General features: G+C 43.6%; 5 gene segments (V, D, J or C); all 5 read right to left on the bottom strand.

Moving 5' to 3' along the window:
- Window positions 1–1132: 1132 nt before the first annotated feature.
- Window positions 1133–1921, bottom strand: LOC103171721. The segment is given in 2 exon segments: window positions 1133–1503; window positions 1882–1921. Coding segments are annotated over 2 exon segments (411 nt in total).
- Window positions 1922–2107: 186 nt separating this feature from the next.
- On the bottom strand, window positions 2108–3689 carry LOC121851915. The segment is given in 3 exon segments: window positions 2108–2195; window positions 3265–3547; window positions 3632–3689. Coding segments are annotated over 3 exon segments (429 nt in total).
- A 4435-nt stretch (window positions 3690–8124) lies between these two features.
- Window positions 8125–9142, bottom strand: LOC103173617. The segment is given in 2 exon segments: window positions 8125–8495; window positions 8989–9142. Coding segments are annotated over 2 exon segments (414 nt in total).
- LOC121851916 lies at window positions 9131–13716 on the bottom strand. The segment is given in 3 exon segments: window positions 9131–9271; window positions 12821–13212; window positions 13636–13716. Coding segments are annotated over 3 exon segments (588 nt in total).
- Window positions 13717–16272: 2556 nt separating this feature from the next.
- Window positions 16273–17140, bottom strand: LOC121851917. The segment is given in 2 exon segments: window positions 16273–16643; window positions 17101–17140. Coding segments are annotated over 2 exon segments (411 nt in total).
- Window positions 17141–22621: the final 5481 nt, after the last annotated feature.

Raw genomic sequence — 22621 nt, forward strand, 5'->3', positions numbered from 1 at the left:
CTTATCCGGTCGGGCGATTTGCTGTTTCTAAAGTGTTGTCGTGGCAACAAAGCGCTTCGATGGTGTACCAGTATGTTCTCCACTAATTTGATATATTAATCACATTTCACTGCTCGTTCCTCCTATTTTCTGTTGGTCCCTGGAACATTCGTGTACAACGTCAGTCACATTCCTTAATTTGACCTTTCTCTGTGCAAACATTTGCTGCCTCACTTGCGCACCCATTTTATTTCAATTCCTTGCCTTCGTAGTTCATCGCCAAAACGCTCCCCTAAGTGGAAAGCGCTAAATTGGAATACCAAGAGGCCATTCTGCTCCTTGAGCCTTTTCCAATGTTAAATTATATCATGGCTGATCTATCCCTCAGCTCGTATTCCCGCCATTTCCCCCAAACGATTGAAATTCGGAGCTAAAATAAACGTATTCAACTCCGTCTGGAAAATACGAATGGAACCAACATCCCCAACCTCTTTGTGGAAGTTTTCCAGATTTCTTTAAATTTTTCATAATTTTTTTTACTCATTTTCTCTGCTAACTGGACTGGCTCTAATGCACTCTTTTTCTACATTCCCCCTCCATCCAGCATAAACAGTTTCTCTATAAATAGACGAAATAGTTTTTGGGGAAACTACATAAATGGAACTTGTTTATTTTGATGTTTTCTTACTGAATAAAGCAGCATAGAAAGAAACGTGCAAGTGACAGCGTTCCCCAGAGGCAAGACATTTTTTACATACTACTTGGATGATAACATGACTACAGTTAATAACAATAATAGCAATAACAGTTGCATTTGATATAACGCCGTATCACATCTTCGGGACACCACACAGTGCTTCATAGGATATACCGTAAATGAATTGACTGTATATTGTGAGTGCGAAGCACTGCAGCAAATTGTACACATCGCTATCCAAGTGGATGAAGTGCCCAATTTATTATCAACGCTAATATTCCGAAGGAATTGTTATCTCTGGAAAATCGAAACGCCAATCTATTAACAACCTGCTTCCTACTTACTGCTGGTAACCAGAGACGTGTGTGTGGAATAAGGAAAGTTGCACAATGCTTCGTTCTGCTGGGAATTGAACCAAAGTCTCTCCCTTGTGTGGCGAGTGCTATAACCACTGAGCTACAGGGTTCCACATGGCAGTTTTTGTAGGGTGGAATCGCTGATCTGTGCCACTGTGGGGCTCAGTGCACAGTAATACCCCGCGGAGTCTGTAACTCTCACTTGCAATATATTTAATGGGACGGTTCTCTCCGCTTTAGACACATTCGTTGAGAAACGTTCTTTTGCAAAGTCCGCGTGGTCCTTGTTCCTGTTTTTGGTGGATGTTCTGAGTATATATTCTGGAGCTTTGTTGGTTAAGTGACGGTACCAGAACAGGTAGTCAGAGCCGGTGTTTGCAACTGTATAATTACACTGCAGAGCAACATCCTCCCCTTCAGTCACTGTCACAATAGATTGGAGCTGTGTTACACTGTCTCCTCCACAAATTCCTGGAAAACATAAAATCAATACCAACAATGAGAATAGTTATCCTTGTGTTTGATACAGAGCCTTATATAATTAGTAGTAGTTCTTTTGAGGGGTTATTAGCCCCGAAATGCGTTCCATCAATCGACTACGGAAATGGCACGTTCTTAGTGTGGATAAACATGTTCATACATGTGTAGAGTAAGGAAACTTTTCTAAGGTTTCACTGTGTCTCAACCGGGAACCGAACCAAGTTCCTCTCACTTGGGAGGCCAATTCGCTGTTCGGTGAGCTAGAAAACTCTACGAGGCATGCTTGATTTTGCTTATTTTAGTCTACAAAACATAAGCATTGGTTAATACTGTCACGAAACACACTGACAGAGCGAGTTTATCGCTTACCTGAAAAGGTAATGATCACTGCTATCACATAGATAAACATTGCCGTATGTATTTAATGGCAGGTGGCGTTGACAGAGCGTTGATGGTGTAGTTGGATAATGTTGGCTGGGAGTCACTAAGATACCATGAGGAGGGATGAACACGAAATAATCTGTAGAAGTTGCCATATACTGTGAGGGAGCAAGTCTGAGGTTATGTACAAACCTTGTGTATGTGTCATTGCGCGTCATCTTCTCTTCTCTGCCATCTGACTCCTCCATTGGTTCTCGTCCATCACTGACATGTCTTCGTTCAGCCGAATAGGTGCCTGACACCTGCAGCAAGTTACACCCTTATTTCAGTTCATCCAAAACAATTGCGTGAGTTGCATATCTGTGTGCCATCTGTGCATGTCAATGTGCCTGTGGAAAGGAACTTGCTTTCTTCTTCGAAGGACACATCCTGATTATCTTCGCAGTTCTCCAGGCAAAGACCGTAACGAGTTTTGGGCAAGTTTCCTTTTTCCACACGCCGAACAGTAATCCATCGAAAACAATAATAAATAGGTCAGTTTCATTCCAAGACTCCTTGTGGGACTATGCTGTGCGCAATTGCCTGCCGCGTTTCGCCCACATATATGCGGTCAATACACTTTACAGTAAATTCTGTGAAGCACTTTGAGACGTCTAGAAGACGTGAGAAGCGCTATATCAAATGCAACAGGTATTTATTACTGTTATAAGTGACAAGACTAGGGGTGGCAAATCTATGTGAGGCTAAATTCTGATTACGTACTTTCATTTTTTTCATTGATAAACGGGATTGATACGCCATCTGTCTACTTACAGGATTACCATAATTTTCTCTTCATAAGCTGTGGAATATAAACATCTCTGCATCTATAATAATATTTGATGCCTTCGATAGAGCGCCTAATGATTGATTCGAGATATGTCGATGCTATTCACAGCATATAATAGCAGTAACCATTATGATTATGATTGCGTTTTATATATGACCTGATCACATCATCGAGACGACTCAAATGGCCTCACACGATATCATGCAATATGAATTGATTATACATTATTTTGGAGCAGTGTAGCTGCAAATTTCCCACAGCATCGTTCCGCAAACTCCCTTGGCAAAGTCTTCCCTTGTGAAAGGCCCCAACGGAATGTAATATTTCTAAATATATTTTCATATTCAATTGACCCAAAAACTATCCCATAGATTTCTGTCATGTTTTAAAATTATAACTTTTTAAGGCAGTATTACCCTGGTAAAGCTTACCGCCAAATTACAAAGAACCGGGTTCCTACTCACTGAAGAGTGGAGTGCATGTGGAGTAATGAAACTAATCACTGGAGGTTTGTGTACGGCCTCTCTATGTGATTGTGTCACTGTGTCTCCGCTGCACACACGTAGGTGGCGGCGTCTGTCACTTCTGTGCGTGTGATGCTCAGATTACTGCCCTTCTCTCTATAGTTCATTGTAGCTGTGATCCTCTTCGTCTGCTGCTCTCCTGTCTGTCCTGTTACCAAGTGTTTGAGGGTCTGGTTCGGATACTGTCTGTACCATTGTAATACCCGGTTTTCTGTTGTGGAACAGCTGATAATTACTTGTTCCTTCTCCGCAACAGTCACAGGGAGTGGCGACTGGGAGACTGTATCCTGACCACTGACACCTGGTAAACACAAAACAATTGGTTTGTGAAATTCACCCATTAATTTAAGTAGAATTACAAACAATTTCTGTAAAGCACACTCACCCCAGAGGGTCACGGCAGCTTTCAGGAGCAGGAACACTAAAGTGTAATCGCACTTCATAACGAATCTTTCAGCGCTTTGATGAACAAATGCAAGTTTCCTTTGAAACCTCAATCAACTTTCCTCACTCCACACGCCTCTGTTTACAGAACACGAAGTAGGAATCCGATAGTCAAATGACGAATCGCTTTCAAAGGGTAATTATCCCTAAAAAAAAATTGGGACTCGACTCGAGTCTGTTTGATTATCTCTGTTTTGTCCAATTGTTTCTATAGTTTAGACCATACAATACGCAGTCACTACACTTTACAGTTTATCATGTGAAGCGCATCCACATGCCTCAGAGATGATTTAAAGCGCTGTATAAAACGTCAAGTATTGTTATGATAGTCACAAGAAGGCAGGACGAGGTATTCAGTGGAAGACCCTGAGTGTGTGCGGGCGGCTACACTATGTGTTGGCATCAAATCCCCGGGGGCAGGTGTCAAGTTGATAATAAGTTGAAACGAGACATTGCGACGGTTCAAAGCGAAAGGGGAGGAATCACGTAATATCAGCAGTTTCTCAGATGTCTCTGCCCCAATTGGTGGAAAGTTTCCTTCCGGCCCATTTCCGCTCTATGCATCTGAGTTTCAGAAGTTTGGGCGCTAAACACAATCATTTATGGCTTAATTCATTGCTTCAAGTTATTTTACTGGGCTTTTTATTTCTCTGAATTACGCTTCATATATTGATATTGATTTTTGTTAAGCTGGTTTCTAACATACGTGGAAACCCCTTCACCATATTTATGATTATCCAAATCAATCTGAGAGATATATTAACTTGCCATGCTTTTGATATCGCGACTGATCACGTCTACGAGACGCCTAAAAGCGCTACACAGGTTATTGTGTCAAGTGCAGTGACAGCGTATTATATGGGGGAAACGTAGCAACGAATTGCATACATCAATGTCACACAAAACTGTGGCCGTTAGAGCGACAATATTTTTTAAAAAATCGATTTTTTATGTTTTTTTATTATTCATTTCCTTGCGTCCAAACTACAACTGGATTTTTCCATGTATTGCAAACGAATACATTCTCCGTCTCTCTCTCTTTCCCTCCGTCTCTCTTTCTCTGTCTCTCTTTCTGTCTCTCTCTCTCTGTCTCTCTCTCTCTCTCTCGCTCTCACCTTGTCTCTCTCTCTCTATCTAACTATCTATCTCTCTCATGCAAAAAANCACACACACACTCTCGCTCTTTCTCTCTGAAATAACCAATTCTGGTTGCTGAGTTGCTGAGAGTATGAGCTATAGCCCTCATCACATCTTCAGGACATCTGAAAGCGCTTCACGGTATCTACAGCAAAGTGTATACATTAGATGAAGTTTCGCAAGAGCAAAATTTAGGAACCTCTGATTCTGCTTTATGGTAACCCCTGGAGATCAGCAAGCTAAAACTGGGTTAATTTCAAGCGCCTTATCACGTCTTCGAGAAGCCTCAAAGCATGTTGCCTCATAGGCAATTTACACTATGTGTTGCTTGCGAGACGCGGCAGCGAATTCTACACAGCAGTGAACCGCAAATAGTGGTATATTGATTAAACTCTATCTATTCCTTTATGAAGGGAACATTCCCTAGAAAAAAAAATATTCCCAAAATGAGGAACAGCTGGATTCCTACTTACTGCTCGGTAAACAGAGGCGAGTGGATGGAGTAAGGAAACTTGCCTAAGCTTCCGCCCTGACCTGAAGGGGAATCCAACCCAGGTCCACTCTCTTGTGATGCGAGTGGTATAACCACACCAATACAGGACTCCACAGACTCTGTACACCACACTCCCTGTTATAATTGTGGAAACACATCAGTCTGTTCAAACCACGAACTTAAATGTGTGAGAAGAGGCCATGATTCTCTGCTGAGTTTTTGTACAGTGATTCTGCCTTCCTGTAACAGTGTGGGGTCCAGGGCACAGTAGTACACAGCGCTGTCACCCACAACAGCCCCGAGTATCTGCAGGTTAATTACTTTATTCTCCTTGATCAGCTCGGCGGTGAAACGGTCAGGAGGGTTGTCTTCATTTCCAGAGGCATATATCCTGAACAAGTACTGAAGAGCTCCATCGGGATATTGCCTGTACCAGAAGGCAGTCTGCAATGAGGAATAACTGCAGTTCAGTGTCACGTTTTGTCCTTCAAAATCTGTTATCTCGGGAGGATATTGGGTGACTGCATCTTGCCCGTAGACTTCTGAAAGTACAAAAAAAAAACATTTTGCTGAGCAACGTTCATGGAGATTTGCAATCATAATAATTATAATAATAATTTCACTTCTATATCACGTTATCGCACGGTTTGGACGTCTCAAAGCGCACACAGAATACATTATTATGAGAACTGACTCTATATTTTGAGGGAGAAAAGTTGCAGCCAATTAAGCGCTGCGTTGTCGCCCAAACCGTCATGGAATGATTGACGAAATTACTATTGATTGATTTATTCTTTAATATATTATTACTTTCGGATAGCTATCCCTGAAACAATTATCAACCGGGTTCCTACTTACCGCCGATAATCACAGGCTTGAGGTCTAAGCAAATTTGCTGGAAGTTTCAATTTGCCCGAGAATCGAAAACAGGTCCTGTCGCTTGAGAGGTGAGTGCTCTCAACACTAAGCTTCTGATATAATATAATGTAAAGGCCATGCTCTGGATATGTCCACTCATACTTACCGGCTATGGTGAGGATTGCTATCAGTAACTGGCAGTGAGCTGTCATGTTGGCCGCTGAGTTGTGGACAGACAATCGGATCTCTTCCTTTGTATATCGCTGTGTTGCTGCTTCAGTGACAAGTTGTGAGGTAGCGGCTGATCTGATGTGTTCATTGGTTTATTACCTCCAATTGTAGGCGTTTCCCACTCACCAGAAGTTCTTAAATTTGATCTTCTGGCGATTGGTAGCCAATGGGCCTGGGATTGGATGGGAGCAACGACTTGTCTTTCACCCACAAAGAATGTACTTTACGTTATATTCTGTGATGCTATTTGAGACGTCTGGAATAGTAATGAGTCGCTGTATAAAGTGCAAAGTCTATTATCATTGCTGTGATTGCTTTAGTTTGGTTGCTGTTGAACAATGCAGCCCAACCTAAGTAATTGAAGCTTTAATTTCTACCATCAAAGCTGAGGTGAAAGCCTTTCCCTGTTGATGATAGTTTCTATTCTGAGTCAGAATGTTGTTGGTTCAGGAGACAAGTCGGCACTTTGAGCCCACAGTCTCGACTGAAAGTCAAATACAGGACTGTGGGTGGAATGCGTTGTCCTCAAAACTCAGATAAAACCGATCATTGACGTTATGAATATTCGTGGGGAAATTAATGTTTGAATATTGCTTCATATTTTGGCTCACAACGTGCAGTCACTGCTTCTTACAGAAATGCCATTTAAAGTCTTGGAACCGCCTCCAACGTGAAAAGAGCTGTATTAAAGGCAAGTAATATTGTTATTGTTAATATTGTTATCGACGGCCAAATCTTCTTATCATTGCAACAAAATAAGGAATCTGCAAACTCAGATACCTAAACCATATTAAACAAAGTCAGATTTAATCTTCTTCTGCATTGAAACCGAAACAAGCGAACATAATGCTGCTAACAAAATGAAGCACATTTGTTCCCGAAATGAGAACTATTAAGTGCGGCTGCTTACTTGGGAGAATGACAATTAAACATAGACTCAGCAATTTAAATTGCTTCTTGAGTAACCTAAGGCCACGCCGTAGGCAAATCTTTGTAAATTGCAGCTGATCCAGTAACAGTGTATAAGTTGGAAGTGTGTCACCTGTAACAGGAAGCACCTGTTATTGCTGACAAGTCAATTAGTTACAGAAAGGAACCTGACAAGTTATCTGAGTTGCAGCTCATGTTATATATGTTTTGGTGCGACATCTGCTGCTGGATTGCAGCTAAAGCACGTGTACCGTTGGAGGCATTTAACAGCAAATAGTTCAAATAGTTAATCTTATCTTTTCCGGTTGCGAATGTTGCTGTATAAAAGAAAGTTGTTGTTTTGGCTGCAAGTCTACTTTAAACAGCACAGATGGACATGCACACGTTGCGAGACTCCCAAGGAAGCAAGACGCTTGAAGTCATTTATGTGAATGTAGCATTATTATATTTAATAATAATAATAAAATTCATTGCATTGATTCACTTGGTAAAGCGCCATATCTCGTATTCGAGACACTTCAAATCCCTTCAGAGAATAGACTGTACACGAGTTGACTGCATATTGTATGGGAGAAACGCGGCAGTCAATTGCTCACATCAGTGTCACACTGGATTGAGTGCACACTTCAGTAATAATATTATTGTTTTGAAGGAATTATTAACGCTGGGAAATCGATTCGCCAATCGAATAACAACCGGGTTCCTTCTTTTACTGCTCGTTGAACAGAGTTGTTCGTGGAATAAGGAAACGTGCACAAAGCGAGGCGAATCCTCTCTCTACTGAGCTACAGGACTCCACCTGACAGTTTTTGTACGGAGGAACCGCTGATCTGTGCCTCTGTGGGGCTCAGTGCACAGTAATACACCGCGGAGTCTGTAACTCTCACTTGCAATATATTCATGTGAACGGTTGTCTCCGCTTGAGACACATTCGTTGAGAAACGTTCTTTTGCAAAGTCTGCACGTTGCTGCTTGTTATTCCTGATGTACGTATTAAGGATATATTCTGGAGCTTTGTTGGGGTAGTGTCTGTACCAGAACAGATATGGATTATCGTTGTTTGTAGCTGTATAATTACACTGCAGATAAACAGTCTCCCCTTCATTCACTGTCACAGTAGATTGGAGCTGTGTCACAGAGACTCCTCCACAATGTCCTGGGAACAAGACAAAAATCAGCGTTCAACACAGTAACAACATTAATAATAATATTATTGATACAGCGACTGATCATGTTTTCGTAACATCTCAAAGTACTTCACAGAAAACACTTTAACTGTATTTCTTGGGCCAATGCAGCACCCAATTATGCAATAGCACACGAACAGTCGTGGTTTGATTGAACGAATCGTGAACAAAATCGTAGGGATTATCCTACCATGAAAATCCATTCGCAAATTCACTTACAACGGATTCCTACAGCTATTGAAACAGAGTCGTGTGTTCGTAGTAACGAAATTCACCTGAGGTTTCTCCCTGCCCAGGCATCAAACCCAAGTCCTCTCTCTTGCGATGCGAGTGCTATATCAACTGAGCTACAGGACTCTACAACGCCAAAATTCCTGCAGCGTTTTGCTTATCTAATGCAAGAAAATAGGCATTGGACAATATCTGCGGCATAGAGACTTCTTGAGCGAGTTGATGGCTTACCTGACAAGATAACGATGGCGACCACATAGATATACATTGTCATATGTATTTAATGGCAACGGGCGTTGACAGTGCGTTGATGGTGTAGTTGGAGAATGTTGGCTGAGAGGAAGTACGATACAGTGATGAGCTGAATAAGAAATCATACACAGAAGTTGCCATATGCCGTGAAGGAGCAGATCTGAGGGTTATGTACTAAACTTGTGTCCCTCTCGTTGCTCGTCATCTTCTCTGCGCTGCCATCTCTCTCCTCCATTGGTTCTCTTCCATCACGGACATGTCTCTGTAGAACCGGGTGTCTGACACATGGAGCAAGTTACTCCCTCCTTAAACTCCTCCAATGCCTGTACATGAGTTCCACTTTTGTGTTCTCTTGAAGGACTCATCCTGATCAGTTAACTTTTCATGTCACGAGGCGCAGACTGGCCACGAAACAAGACTCGGGGCAGGTAAATCTCTGTTGGGCGACACTCTGATCATGTACTTATTAATTGTCTTTTATTACTCATGTCCACGCTTGTTATGCCAACTATCCGATGGCAGGACAATCCCTCCCCCCGAGCCCCCAACACCCAACTTTCGCAAACAGCAGATTTTCACATCTCTTCTTCTGAAGTGACAATGATCAGTGCATTTGATATAGTTCCTGATCACATTACTGCGACCTCTCATAGCGCTTCTCAGTTTGTGCATTAAACTGTAGTGACTGTTTGTTTTGTGGAATAAACGCGGCAGCCCATGTGCACGCAAGTCGTCTCACAAACAGTGCTCGATGTGTTGAGCACATTTGAAAAACAAGTCCTGCCTGTTAACAACCTCTCAAAACTTTATCGCTGAAACCACGACTGTTGTGTGAAATTGGTTCCCGAGTTTCGCCCATAAAATTCACAGTCACGACACATTATACTGCATTCGCTGCAGTGCTGTGAGGCATCGCGGAGACGAGACGAAGCGCTGTATCAAATGTCAAGAATTATTGTGATATAGATGTTTAAAACGAGGTCGGATGTTGTATTAAGTGGAAGCCCCTGAGTGTGTGCAGACGGCTGGAAACTTTCTGCCAGTTACTGTGTTGTACGATTTATTTCGCGGAATGATCCTTCATACATAATCATATAGTTTTCTTAAACTGGTGTCTGACATATATGGAAACCATTTCCATGCATATGATTATCTAAACCCACCTTTGGGTTGTAATAAAAGCGCTGGTAATTAACATAACGATTTATCACTTGTCCGAGTCGACTGTACGATCCTCAGAGGGTACCGTGTAAAGTGCATCGACAGTGTACTTTGTGGGCAACACCCGGCAGCCAAGTGCATAGTGCAGCGTCTCTCATACAGTCTTTGATCGAGTGATCCATTTTGTTGATGGATTATTACACCCGAAAAAAGAGATAATCCAAACTGCTGTGAATCGGGTTCCTAGTTCCGCCTCAGTAAACCATTAAAAATAATAAGGATCTTTGCATTTTATACAGCGCTTTATCACTTATTCGATGACACATAGCATTTGGTAGGTTGTACCGTGAAGTAAATTGACTGTTTATGTTATGGCCGTAATGTCGCAGTCGTTTGCGCGCAGCAGTGTCCTACAAACAGTTGTGGATTGAATTTTTTTCTCTATTTATAGGAATTATCACCATCGGAAAAACGATCCGTCAATCAACTAACAACCATATTCCGACTTACTGCTGGATATACAGACGCATGTAGAGTAACGAAACTTGGCCAACATTTTGCACTGCCCGATATTGAACCCAATTATTTCGCTTGCGAAGCGAGTGCTCTAACCATTGAGTTGCAGTAAAACCAACATGTTTTTGTACAGGTACCTCTTGGACACACAGCACTGTGCCTTCCGCACAAAAGTAAGTGGCGGTGTCTGTCACCCGAAGGTTTTGGATTGTTAGAGTGCAGTTTCTCTGTCTTGTATTAGCCAAAGCGCGTATCCTGTCCTTCATATTGATGTCTTTTGTCCCCAAAACCAAGAACCGGATGGAACCGTTTCCATACTGTGTGTACCAATGAAAGGTTGGGCTGTACCCTGTGGTGTTGCACTCCATAGATACGTTTCCATTTTCATTCCCTGTCACGGCCTGAGGTGACTGTGAAACATCACTGTCAGCCAATACACCTGGAAAGATAACATAAATGAACATACTCGCAAAGGAATTAGGATAGTGTCTGGCGCGATAAACTGTAATTATTTTGCAGGTAAAAAAGAATTTGTTTATCCAAATTCATGCACTACTTACACAAAAGCTTTATTGTTAAATTCAAAATAATATACGTTGCGCTGAAAATCTGCTTCATTCTCAACTCTCTTCGATCCACTTCAATATATATCGATGAATTGCAACCAGAAATCATCTAAAGTCAGCGTCTGGTGGATAAACGTTGGTTCACTTGAGACGTTGACTCTTATCCCCGCGTCATTACTCTGTCTCTGTTCATTGCTGGAGATGTATTGCGACTCCTCCTATCTTTTAAGTTCAGATTCCCTCCGCTTCGCAGTGGCAAACCACAGTAATGTGTGAAAGAGACAGTGTAGAGGAAGCGAGTTACAAAGACTGAAGCAGATAAAGGTAAAAATAACAATAACCCATATAACGCCTTATCACGTCATTTAGACGTCCCAAAGCGCTTCATGGAGTATACTGTAAAGTTAATTGACTGCATAAGTTGTGGGACAGTGCGGCAGATCATTACGCGCATACGTCGCCCACAAATATTTGTGGCTTGAATGACTTATTTAGCATTTTTTAAGGAAATGTTACCACTGAAATCTATCAGCCATCTGAGTAGCAACCGGGTTACTATTTACTCCAAGCCGTGTGGAGTAAGGATAAGTGCCAAAAAATTTGCCCCAATAAGAATCGAACCAATGTCTCTTTCTTCCGAGGCGAGTGCTCTAACCACTGAGCTATACGTCCAGATGTCCTGAGGAATGAGCCCAGATCTTGATCATAATAATAATTATTAGACAGAGCCTAACAATAATTCCTCCAAATCCAAGAACAATAATAAATTGGTCATTTCCAATCTACCTCTGTTTGTGAGACATTGCTGTGCGCAATTGGCTGCCGCGTTCGCCCACAAACATACAGTCAATTCACTTTCCAGTGTGTTCTGTGAAGCGCTTTGGGACGTCCTCCCGACGTGAAAAGCGCTATACAAATGCAAGGATTATTATTATTATTATTATTATAGTGATGATTATATTTATGATTGCATTTGGTAAAGCGCCCAAAAGTGCCATTGGGACGACAGAAAGCGTTTCGCAGAATATGATGTGCAGCGTTATGATGTACAGAGATTACTGGAGGCGAAACGGGTCGTCTACTGCACACGAGTATTCATATGTACAGGGAACAACTTGTTGTTATTTTTTNAAGGGATTATTAATTCTGGAAAAGCGATGAGCCAAGAGACTATCAACCGTGTTGCTGCTTCTACGAGATAGACAGAGGCAAAATAACAATTATGTTGTATTATATTATGTATAGCAACGACATTGTGATTGTGACAGTTGAAACGTGGTCGTCTATTGCACACAAAGAGTAAACGATTGAGCTACCAAACTGTTGTTATAATTTTTAAGGAATTGTTACTCCTGGAAAAGCGACACGCTGTTGGAATGCCAACCGTGTGCCTGCAACTGATAGGAAGGCAGAGGTATGTGTGTGGAGCAAAGAAATTTACCCTATGTTTCGTCCCACCCGGGAATCAAACCCAAGACTTCACGCTTAAGAGCTGAATTAGCTAAAGTCAAAACAATATAACACAGGACTCTGTGAGTAAACAGACATAAATGCTGTTTTAATTTTACTTGATGCAATGGTTCCCCCTCGCGTTTCAGCAGCAAATGAACCGCTTGCAGTTTTTGTACGGTGCCGCCACAGCTCGGCAGCAGTGTGGGCCTCTTGGCGCAGTAATACACGGCACTGTCCCCGATCAGGACGTTGGCAATACTCAGTTTGAAATCTTCGTTCGTTTTATCGACTTTGGAGGAAAATCGATGTTGGAAGTCTGGGCTCTTATTATCCTTCCCTGCAACAGACTGAAGAATGTAGACAGGAGCGTTCCTGGAGGCTTGTCGGTACCAAAACAGACCGTACGCGTCACTTATTTTCTTTAAGGTGCAGGATAATTTCACATCTTTACTCTCTTCAACTGATATTTCAGCAATCGGTTGATTCCCAATGTCTTGCAGGCTGTTTCCTGTGATTTAAAAGAAAATATTGTTGAGCAGCAAGTTTGTCTAATATGAAGACTGTAGTGAATTGGTGAGAGCATTCGCCTCAGAAGCAAGAGTTATGTGGCTTTGATATCAGGACAGGGGAAAGCTGAGGAAATTTTCCCTACTCCATACGCCTTTGTTTCAGAAGCAGTAAATAGGAACACGTTTACAAGTCGATTGGCGCTTCTCTTTTCCAGGGGTAATTAGCCCTTCAATAATGGATCAATAATGAAACAGATAATAATTTGGTCATTCAATCCATGATTATTTGAAGAAAACTGCTGTGCACAATCGGCTCGAATAAAGGATTAGGCACTATATCAAATTCAATGATTATTAATATTATAATGCGGTAAAAGTTATAACAAGATATTAGAAAAAGAAGGTATACAAAAGATACGAACGGTAAAGTAAGCTGAGAGTGATTGAGAGCACAGCACATGTCTCCCACATGAGCATCCTGATCCCGTGTCTGACATTAACTCCCCAATGTGGACTGATGGGGCTTTTGGGCTCCGTAGCCACACTGTTACAGCCCCATCCACACAGAGCCCCGCCCACACAGCCACTGCCACGCCCACAGAGCTACCATTCAGTCACTGCCCCGCCCACACAGTCACTGCCACGCCCACAGAGCTACGTCATTCAGTCACTGCCCCGCCCACACTACGCCACAGCGCCCAATCACTGCCGTTACTTTACAGAGCCCCGCCCACACTGAGCCCCGCCCCTTCCACTCCCCCCACACAAACACACAAAGTGCCACACAATCAGGTCATTCAATCCACAATAATGTTGGGCACTCTTTTACACAGTTGGCTACCAAATTTCGCCCACACAATACAATCTAACGACCCATTCAACCCCTCCCCCCCTCCACCCCACACCCCACAATCTCCCACACCCACAGTGCCGCAAAGTAAGGCAACTCAAACCACAGCAATTTGCGGGACATTGCTGTACACAATTGGCATCAAACAGTATCGTCACTCAACTTTCCAGCGTATTCTGTGAAGAGCTTCCAGACATCTCAATGACATAATATGGCAGTATATCAAATGCAATCTTTGTTATTATTATCGTTAGTATTACTGTTCTGAATAAGACATGCTCTTACAATTGTGTTCATTAACCGTGTTAGAGAAATGGTTTTATCAAATAGAGCCTTGTCATTTGGTCAATACGCCACAAAACTCCTGCGGTAGAAACCTGGTTATATCTCGAGCAGTGCAATGGCAGTTTTATAGTCCCTTCGTACAAGCCGCCTGGACCTGGGATTAACATCAACTCGGCAGGACGAGCTTCACCGACAATAAAAGCAGCCAGGCCTGCTCTAGAGTGTCAGCCCAGAACAGAAAAAAATAATCCAATACATATTAGACAGTGATCTTTTCAGTCGCATTTCAATGTGTCAGTTGCGGGATGAAATATCACTGTTGTTGTTATACAGTTATATACTATTAAGTTGCTTAATGTTCACGTTTAATGTAGTTGCCTAACCAAACAGTGAGGAGGGGAGACGTAATTTTTTTTCACACAGCAAGTTATTCCGATCTTGAACGCGTTGCCTGAAAGGGCAACTGAAGCAGTTACGGTTACAACTTTCAAGAGGGAATTGTTATAACGTAGATAAAACTATTTATTAGCGGCTGCTATTTGGGATGAAGGCAATAACATTCAACGTGCAGCATAGAACTTGTTTCTTGAGCAACCTAAGCATTGTATGAATACTTTAGGCAAATATTTGTAAATTTCAGTTGAAATAGCAATAGTGGAAATGAGTGAAATATGTCAACTGCAACAGGAAGCACCTGTTACTGCTGCAAAGGAAGTTAGTTACAGAAAGTAACGCGACAAGTTATGTGAGTTGCAGCTCATGTTCTATGTGTTTGTTTAATGCGCCATCTTCTGGTGGGTTGTAGCTACAGCACGTTTACAATTGGAGGGTTTTCACAACCTAACTATTTTGGGCCCGTCTTGCCTTTCCTTGGTGCTATGTTCTCCACTGTAAATTGATATATTAGTCACATTTCCCTGCTCGTTACTCCTATTTTCTGTTGTTCCCTGGAACCTTCGTGTACAACGTCAGTCACATTCCTTAATTTGACCTTTCTCTGTGCAAACATTTGCTGCCTCACTTGAGCACCCATTTTATTTCAATTCCTTGCCTTCGTAGTTCATCGCCAAAACGCTCCACTAAGTGGAAAGCGCTAAATTGGAATACCAAGAGGCCATTCTGCTCCTTGAGCCTTTATGTCATGGCTGATCTATCCCTCAGCTCATATTCCCGCCATTTCCCCCAAACGATTGAAACATCTGACCTAAAATAAATGTATCCAACTTCGTCTGGATAATAGGAACGGAACTAACATCCCCAGCCTCTTTGTGGAAATTTTCCAGATTTCCTTAAATTTTTCATAATTTTTTTTCTCATTTTCTCTGCTAACTGGACTGGATAATGCACTTTTCTTCTACATTCACCAACCAACCAGAATAAACAGTTTCTCTATAAATAGAGGAAATAGTTTTTTGGGAAACTACATAAATGGAACTTGTTTATTTCGATGTTTTCTTACTGAATAAAGCAGCATACAAAGAAACGTGCAAGTGACAGCGTTCCCCAGAGGCAAGACATTTTTTACTTATTACTTGGATAATAACATGACTATAGTTAATAACAATAACAGCAATAACAGTTGCATTTGTTATAACGCCGTATCACAACTTCGAGACGCCACACAGTGCTTCATAGAATATACCGTAAATGAATTGACTGTATATTGTGAGTGCGAGGCACTGCAGCAAATTGTACGCATCGCTATCCCAGTGGATGAAGTGCCCAATTTATTATCAACACTAATATTCCGAAGGAATTGTTATCTCTGGAAAATCGAAACGCCAATCTATTAACAACCTGCTTCCTACTTACTGCTGGTAACCAGAGACGTGTGTGTGGAATAAGGAAAGTTGCACAATGCTTCGTTCTGCTGGGAATTGAACCAAAGTCTCTCCCTTGTGTGGCGAGTGCTATAACCACTGAGCTACAGGGTTCCACATGGCAGTTTTTGTAGGGTGGAATCGCTGATCTGTGCCACTGTGGAGCTCAGTGCACAGTAATACCCCGCGGAGTCCGTAATTCTCACTTGCAATATATTTAATGGGACGGTTTTCTCCGCTTTAGACACATTCGCTGAGAAACGTTCTTTTGCAAAGTCCGCGTGGTCCTTGTTCCTGTTTTTGGTGGATGTTCTGAGGATATATTCTGGAGCTTTGTTGGTTAAGTGACGGTACCAGAACAGATATTCAGAGCCGGTGTTTGCAACTGTATAATTACACTGGAGAGAAAAATCCTCCCCTTCAGTCACTGTCACAACAGATCGGAGCTGTGTTACACCATCTCCTCCACAACGTCCTGGGAACCAGAAGTAGAATGATAACAGTAATAATAGCGATTCTTATATTTGATACAGAGCTTTTTCATGTCGTTAACTTGTCACCAAACATTTCACAGAATATACTGTCTCTGTGCATTTTGGGGGCGAAACATGTGACCGCATTGTTATTAGTCATTGTTTTTTTAAGAGATTATCAGTCCCGAAATGCGATCCATCGATCGGCTAAAAAAAGGCACTTACTTACTAATTGGTAAAGAGTTACATGTGCGTAGAGTAAGGAAACTTGCCAAAGGTTTCACTGTGTCTCAATGGGGAACTGATAACAGTTCCTCTCACTTGCGAGGCCGATTCGCTGTCCAGTAAGGTACAGAAATTTACGGTTCATTTCAACTGTTTGTTATATTTGTGCAATAAAACATATGCATTGGATAATACGGTCAGGAACCAGAATGATAGAGCGAGTTTATCGCTTACCTGACAAGGTAATGATCACTGCTACAACATAGATATACATCGCCGTATGTACTTAACGGCGCGGGGCGTTGAGAGAGCGTTGATGGTGTAGTTGGAGAATGGTTCCTGGGAGTCTATAAGATACGGTGAGGAGGGCTGAACAGGAAACAACGTACAGAAGTTACCATATGCTGTGAGGGAGCAGGTCTGAGGGTTATCTACCAACGTTGTGTCTGTGTCATTGCACGTCATCTTCTCTGCTCTGCCATCTCGTTCCTCCATTGGTTCTCTTCCATGACTGACATGTCTTCGTTCAGGCGGGTGTCTGACACCTGCAGCAAGTTACACACATATTTCAGTTCATCTAAAACAATCGCATGAGTTCCACATCTCTGTGCCATCTGAGCATGTCAATGTGCCTGTGGAAAGCAACTTGCTTTCTTCTTGGAAGGACATATCCTGATTCAATATCGTCGCAGATCCCTAGGCAAAGACCGTCAAGGGTCTTGGGCATGTTTCCTTACTGCATACGCCTTATAATATTCCCTCCAAAACAATAATAAATAGATCATTTCAATCAACGACTGTTTGTGGGACACTGCTGTGCGCAATTGGCTGCCGCGTTTGGCTTACAAATATACGGTCAATTCATGTTACTGTATAATCTGTGAAGCGCTTTGAGAAGTTCAGAAGACGGGAAAAGCGCTATATCGAATGCAATGATTATTTATTATTATTGGAAGGAACAAGACCCTGAATCTGATTTAAGTACTTAAAAAAAAATTTTATTGTTAATATCCAGAATTGGTATGCCATCTGTCTCGTTGCATGAATAACATACTGGTCTCTCCAGAAGCTGCAATATGTAAACATTTCTGTTTTATAATAATAATCCTTGCCTTCAATATAGCACATAATCATGCATTCGAGATGTGTCGATGCGCTTCACAGTATATATAGTAATCATAATGATACTCATTCCATTCAATATATAACCTGATTACGTGATCGAGGCGTCTCAAATCGCCTCACACGATATCACGTAATATGAATTGGTTCGATGTTTGTTGGGCGCAGTGTGGCGGCAAATTTACCCCGAAGTTAAGAGGCAGAAACTAAGAGGCAGTGAGTGCTGAGCAGTTACTGTGATGAACAAGAGGGGAATTGCCGGCTGATCACTGGAGGTTTGTGTACGGCCTCTCCATGTGATTGTCTCACTGTGTCTCCACTGCACACAAGTAGGTGGCGGCGTCTGTCACTTCTGTGCCTGTGATGCTCAGATTACTGCCCTTCTCTCTATAGTTCATTGTAGCTGTGATCCTCTCCTTCTGCGGCTCTCCCGACTGTCCTCTTACCAAGTGTTTGAGGGCCTGGTTCGGATACTGTCTGTACCATTGTAATGCCCGCGATTGTGTTGTGAAACAGCTGATAATTACTTCTTCCTTCTCCCCAACAGTCACAGAGAGTGGCGACTGGGAGACTGTATCCTGACCACTGACACCTGGTAAACACAAAACAATTTGTTTGTGAAACTCACCCATTAATTTAAGTAGAATTACATACAATTTCTGTAAAGCACACTCACCCCAGAGGGTCACGGCAGCTTTCAGGAGCAGGAACACTAAAGCGTAATCGCACTTCATAACGAATCTTTCAGCGCTTTGATGAACAAATGCAAGTTTCCTTTGAAAGCTTAATCAACTTTCCTCACTCCACACGCCTCTGTTTACAGAACACGAAGTAGGAATCCGATAGTCAATTGGCGAATCGCTTTCAAAGGATAATTATCCCTAAAAAAAATGGGACTCGACCCGTGACTGTTCCAGTCAGGAACCTCGGCGTTTTGTTCGACCCTGAGCTGTCCTTTCTCCCTCACATCCGCACTACAACTGGCACCGCCTTCCATCACCTTCGGAACATCGCCAGCCTACGGCACTACCTCACCCCTCACGCTGCTGAAACCCTGGTCCACGCCTTTGTCACCTCAAGGCTGGACTATGGGAACTCTCTCCTCGCCGGCCTTCCCGCCACCTCCCTCCACAAGCTGCAGGTCATCCAGAACTCTGCAGCTCGTGTACTGTCCCGCACCAGACACCGCGACCACACCACACGCACCCTCGCTCGCCTCCACTGGCTCCCCATCCCCCAGAGGATTGATTTCAAGATCCTCATCCTCACCTACAAGGCCATTCACGGCCTTGCTCCCTCCTACCTCTCCAACCTACTATCACCCTACCTACCTGCCCGTACCCTCCGTTCCTCTGGCTCTGGTCTGCTCCACGTCCCCCGCCCCAACCGCCCTACCATCGGTGTTCGGGCCTTCAGCCTCTCAGCCCCCAGGCTCTGGAACTCCATCCCCAAGTGCCTTCGCCTTGCTTCCTCCCTTTCCTCCTTCAAGGCCGGTCTCAAAACCTTTCTCTTTGACCGTGCCTTCAGCTCCACTCTCGACTCTCTTCCCCTCCTCGCTCCCTCCCTTCCCTCCCCTCACCCTGACCATTTCCCCCTCCTTGCTCCCTCCCTTCCCTCACCCTGACCTTTGGGCACCCTGGACGAGAGACAACTTTCTTCAGCTCAACGTGCGAAAAACCGAGGCCATCCTGATTGGCTCACGTCAGCGCCTCCGCACCTCAGGCGCTGACACCATCAGCATCCAAGGCTGCACTCTCGACCTCTCAAAGCCAGTCAGGAACCTTGGCGTTTTGTTCGACCCTGAGCTGTCCTTTCTCCCTCACATCCGCACCACAACTGGCACCGCCTTCCATCACCTCCGGAATATCGCCAGATTACGGCACTACCTCACCCCTCACGCCGCTGAAACCCTGGTTCACGCCTTTGTCACCTCAAGGCTGGACTATGGGAACTCTCTCCTCGCCGGCCTTCCCGCCACCTCCCTCCACAAGCTGCAGGTCATTCAGAACTCTGCAGCTCGTGTACTGTCCCGCACCAGGCTTCGCGATCACATCACTCCCACCCTCGCTCGCCTCCACTGGCCACCATCCCCCAGAGGATTGATTTCAAGATTCTCATCCTCACCTACAAGGCCATTCACGGCCTTGCTCCCTCCTACCTCTCCAACCTACTATCCCCCTACCTACCTGCCCGTACCCTCCGTTCCTCTGGCTCCGGTCTGCTCCACGTCCCCCGCCCCAACCGCCCTACCATCGGTGGTCGGGCCTTCAGCCTCTCAGCCCCCAGGCTCTGGAACTCCATCCCCCAGTGCCTTCGCCGCTTCCTCCCTTTCCCCTTCAAAGCCGGTCTCAAAACCTTTCTCTTTGACCGTGCCTTCAGCTCCCCTCTCGACTCTCTTCCTCCTCCTCGCTCCCTCCCTTCCCTCCCCTCACCCTGACCATTTCCCCCCTCCTCTCTCCCTCCCTTCCCTCCCCTCACCCTGACCATTTCCCCCTGCTCGGGTCATGACCCAACTGTGCAGCGCCTTGGGACGTCCTCCTGACGTGAAAGGCGCTCTATAAATGGAATCTTGTTGTTGTTGTTGTTGTTGTTTTCCCCCCTCCTCGCTCCCTCCCGTCCCTCCCCTCACCCTGACCATTTCCCCCCTGCTCGGGTCATGACCCAACTGTGCAGCGCCTTGGGACGTCCTCCTGACGTGAAAGGCGCTTTATAAATGGAATCTTGTTGTTGTTGTTGTTGTTGTTTGATTGTCTCTGTTTTGTCCAATCGTTGCTATGATTTCGACCATACAATACGCAGTCACTACACTTTACAATTTATCTTGTGAAGCGCTTTCACATGCCTTAGACATGATTTAAATCGCTGTATAAAGAATCAAGTATTGTTATGATAGTCACAAGTAGGCAGGACGAGGTATTCAGTGGAAGACCCTGAGTGTGTGCGGGCGAGTACTCTATGTGTTGGCATCGAGTCCTCGGGGGCAGGTGTCAAGTTGATAATAAGTTGAATCGAGCCATTGCGAGGGTTCAAAGCGAAAGAGGAGGAATCACGTAATATCAGCAGTTTCTCAGATGTCTCTCCCCCAATTAGTTGAAAGTTTCCTTCCGGTCCATTTCCGCTCTATGCATCTGGATTTCACAAGTTTAGGGACAGATCACAATTATTTCTGGCATAATTCATTACTGCAAGTTTTTTTTCCTCTGCTGTTTATTTCGCTGAATGACAGGTCATAAATTAACATTTATTTTTGTTAAGCTGGTGTCTGGAATATGTGGATACCCATCAACATGATTACGATTATCCCAAGTAACCTGAGAGATATAATAATGATCCATGTTTTTGATATAGCGCCTTACTCGCCTCTTCGAGACGTCCAAAAGCGCTACACAGGTTATTCTCTCAAGTGTAGTGAGAGCGTATTATATGGGGGAAACGGAGCAACGAATTGCACTTATCAGTGTCATACAAAACTGTGGCTGTTAGAGCGACAATATTTTTAAAAACATCGATTTTTTATATGTTTTTTATTATTCATTTTCTTGCGTTCAAACTACAACTGGATTTTTCCATGTATTGCAAACGAAAACATTCTCCCTCTCTCTCTCTCTTTCTCTGTCTCTCTCTCTGTCTGTCTTCTCTCTCTCTCTCTCTCTCTCTCTCTCTCTCGCTCTCTCTCTCTCTCGCTCTCACCCTGTCTCTCTCTCTCTCTATCTAAATATCGATCTCTCTCAGGCACACAAACACACAATAATCAATTCTGGTTGCTGAGTTGCTGAGAGTATTAGCTATAGCCCCTCATCACATCTTCAAGACACCTGAAAGCGCTTCACGGTATCCACATCAAAGTGTATACATTAGATGAAGTTTCGCAAGAGCAAAATTTAGGAACCTCTGATTCTGCTTTATGATAACCCCTGGAGATCAGCAAGCTCAAACTGGGCTAATTTCAAGCGCCTTATCACGTCTTCGCGAAGTCTCAACGCATGTTGCCTGATAGGCACTTTACACTATGTGTTGTTTGCGAGACGCGGCAGCCAATTCTACACAGCAGTGAACCGCAAATAGTGGTATATTGACTAAACTCCATTTATTCCTTTATGAAGGGAACATTCCCTAGAAAAAAAAATATTCCCAAAATGACGAACAGCTGGATTCCTACTTACTGCTCGGTAAACAGAGGCGAGTGGATGGAGTAAGGAAACTTGCCTAAGCTTCCGCCCTGACCTGAAGGGGAATCCAACCCAGGTCCACTCTCTTGTGATGCGAGTGGTATAACCACACCAATACAGGACTCCACAGACTCTGTACACCACACTCCCGGTTATAATTGTGGAAACACATCAGTCTGTTCAAACCACGAACTTAAATGTGTGAGACGAGGCCATGATTCTCTGCTGAGTTTTTGTACAGTGAATCTGCCTTCCTGTAACAGTGTGGGGTTCAGGGCACAGTAATACACAGCGCTGTCACCCACCACAGCACTAAGTATCTGCAGCTTAATTACTTTATTCTCCTTGATCAGCTCGGCGGTGAAACGGTCAGGAGGGTTGTCTACCTTTCCAGAGGAATATATCCTGAACAGGTACTGAGGAGCTCCATCGGGATATTGCCTGTACCAGAAGGCAACGTTTAT

Source organism: Callorhinchus milii, unplaced genomic scaffold (assembly GCF_018977255.1).
Source record: "Callorhinchus milii isolate IMCB2004 unplaced genomic scaffold, IMCB_Cmil_1.0 Scaffold207, whole genome shotgun sequence".
Classification (NCBI taxonomy): Eukaryota; Metazoa; Chordata; class Chondrichthyes; order Chimaeriformes; family Callorhinchidae; genus Callorhinchus; species Callorhinchus milii.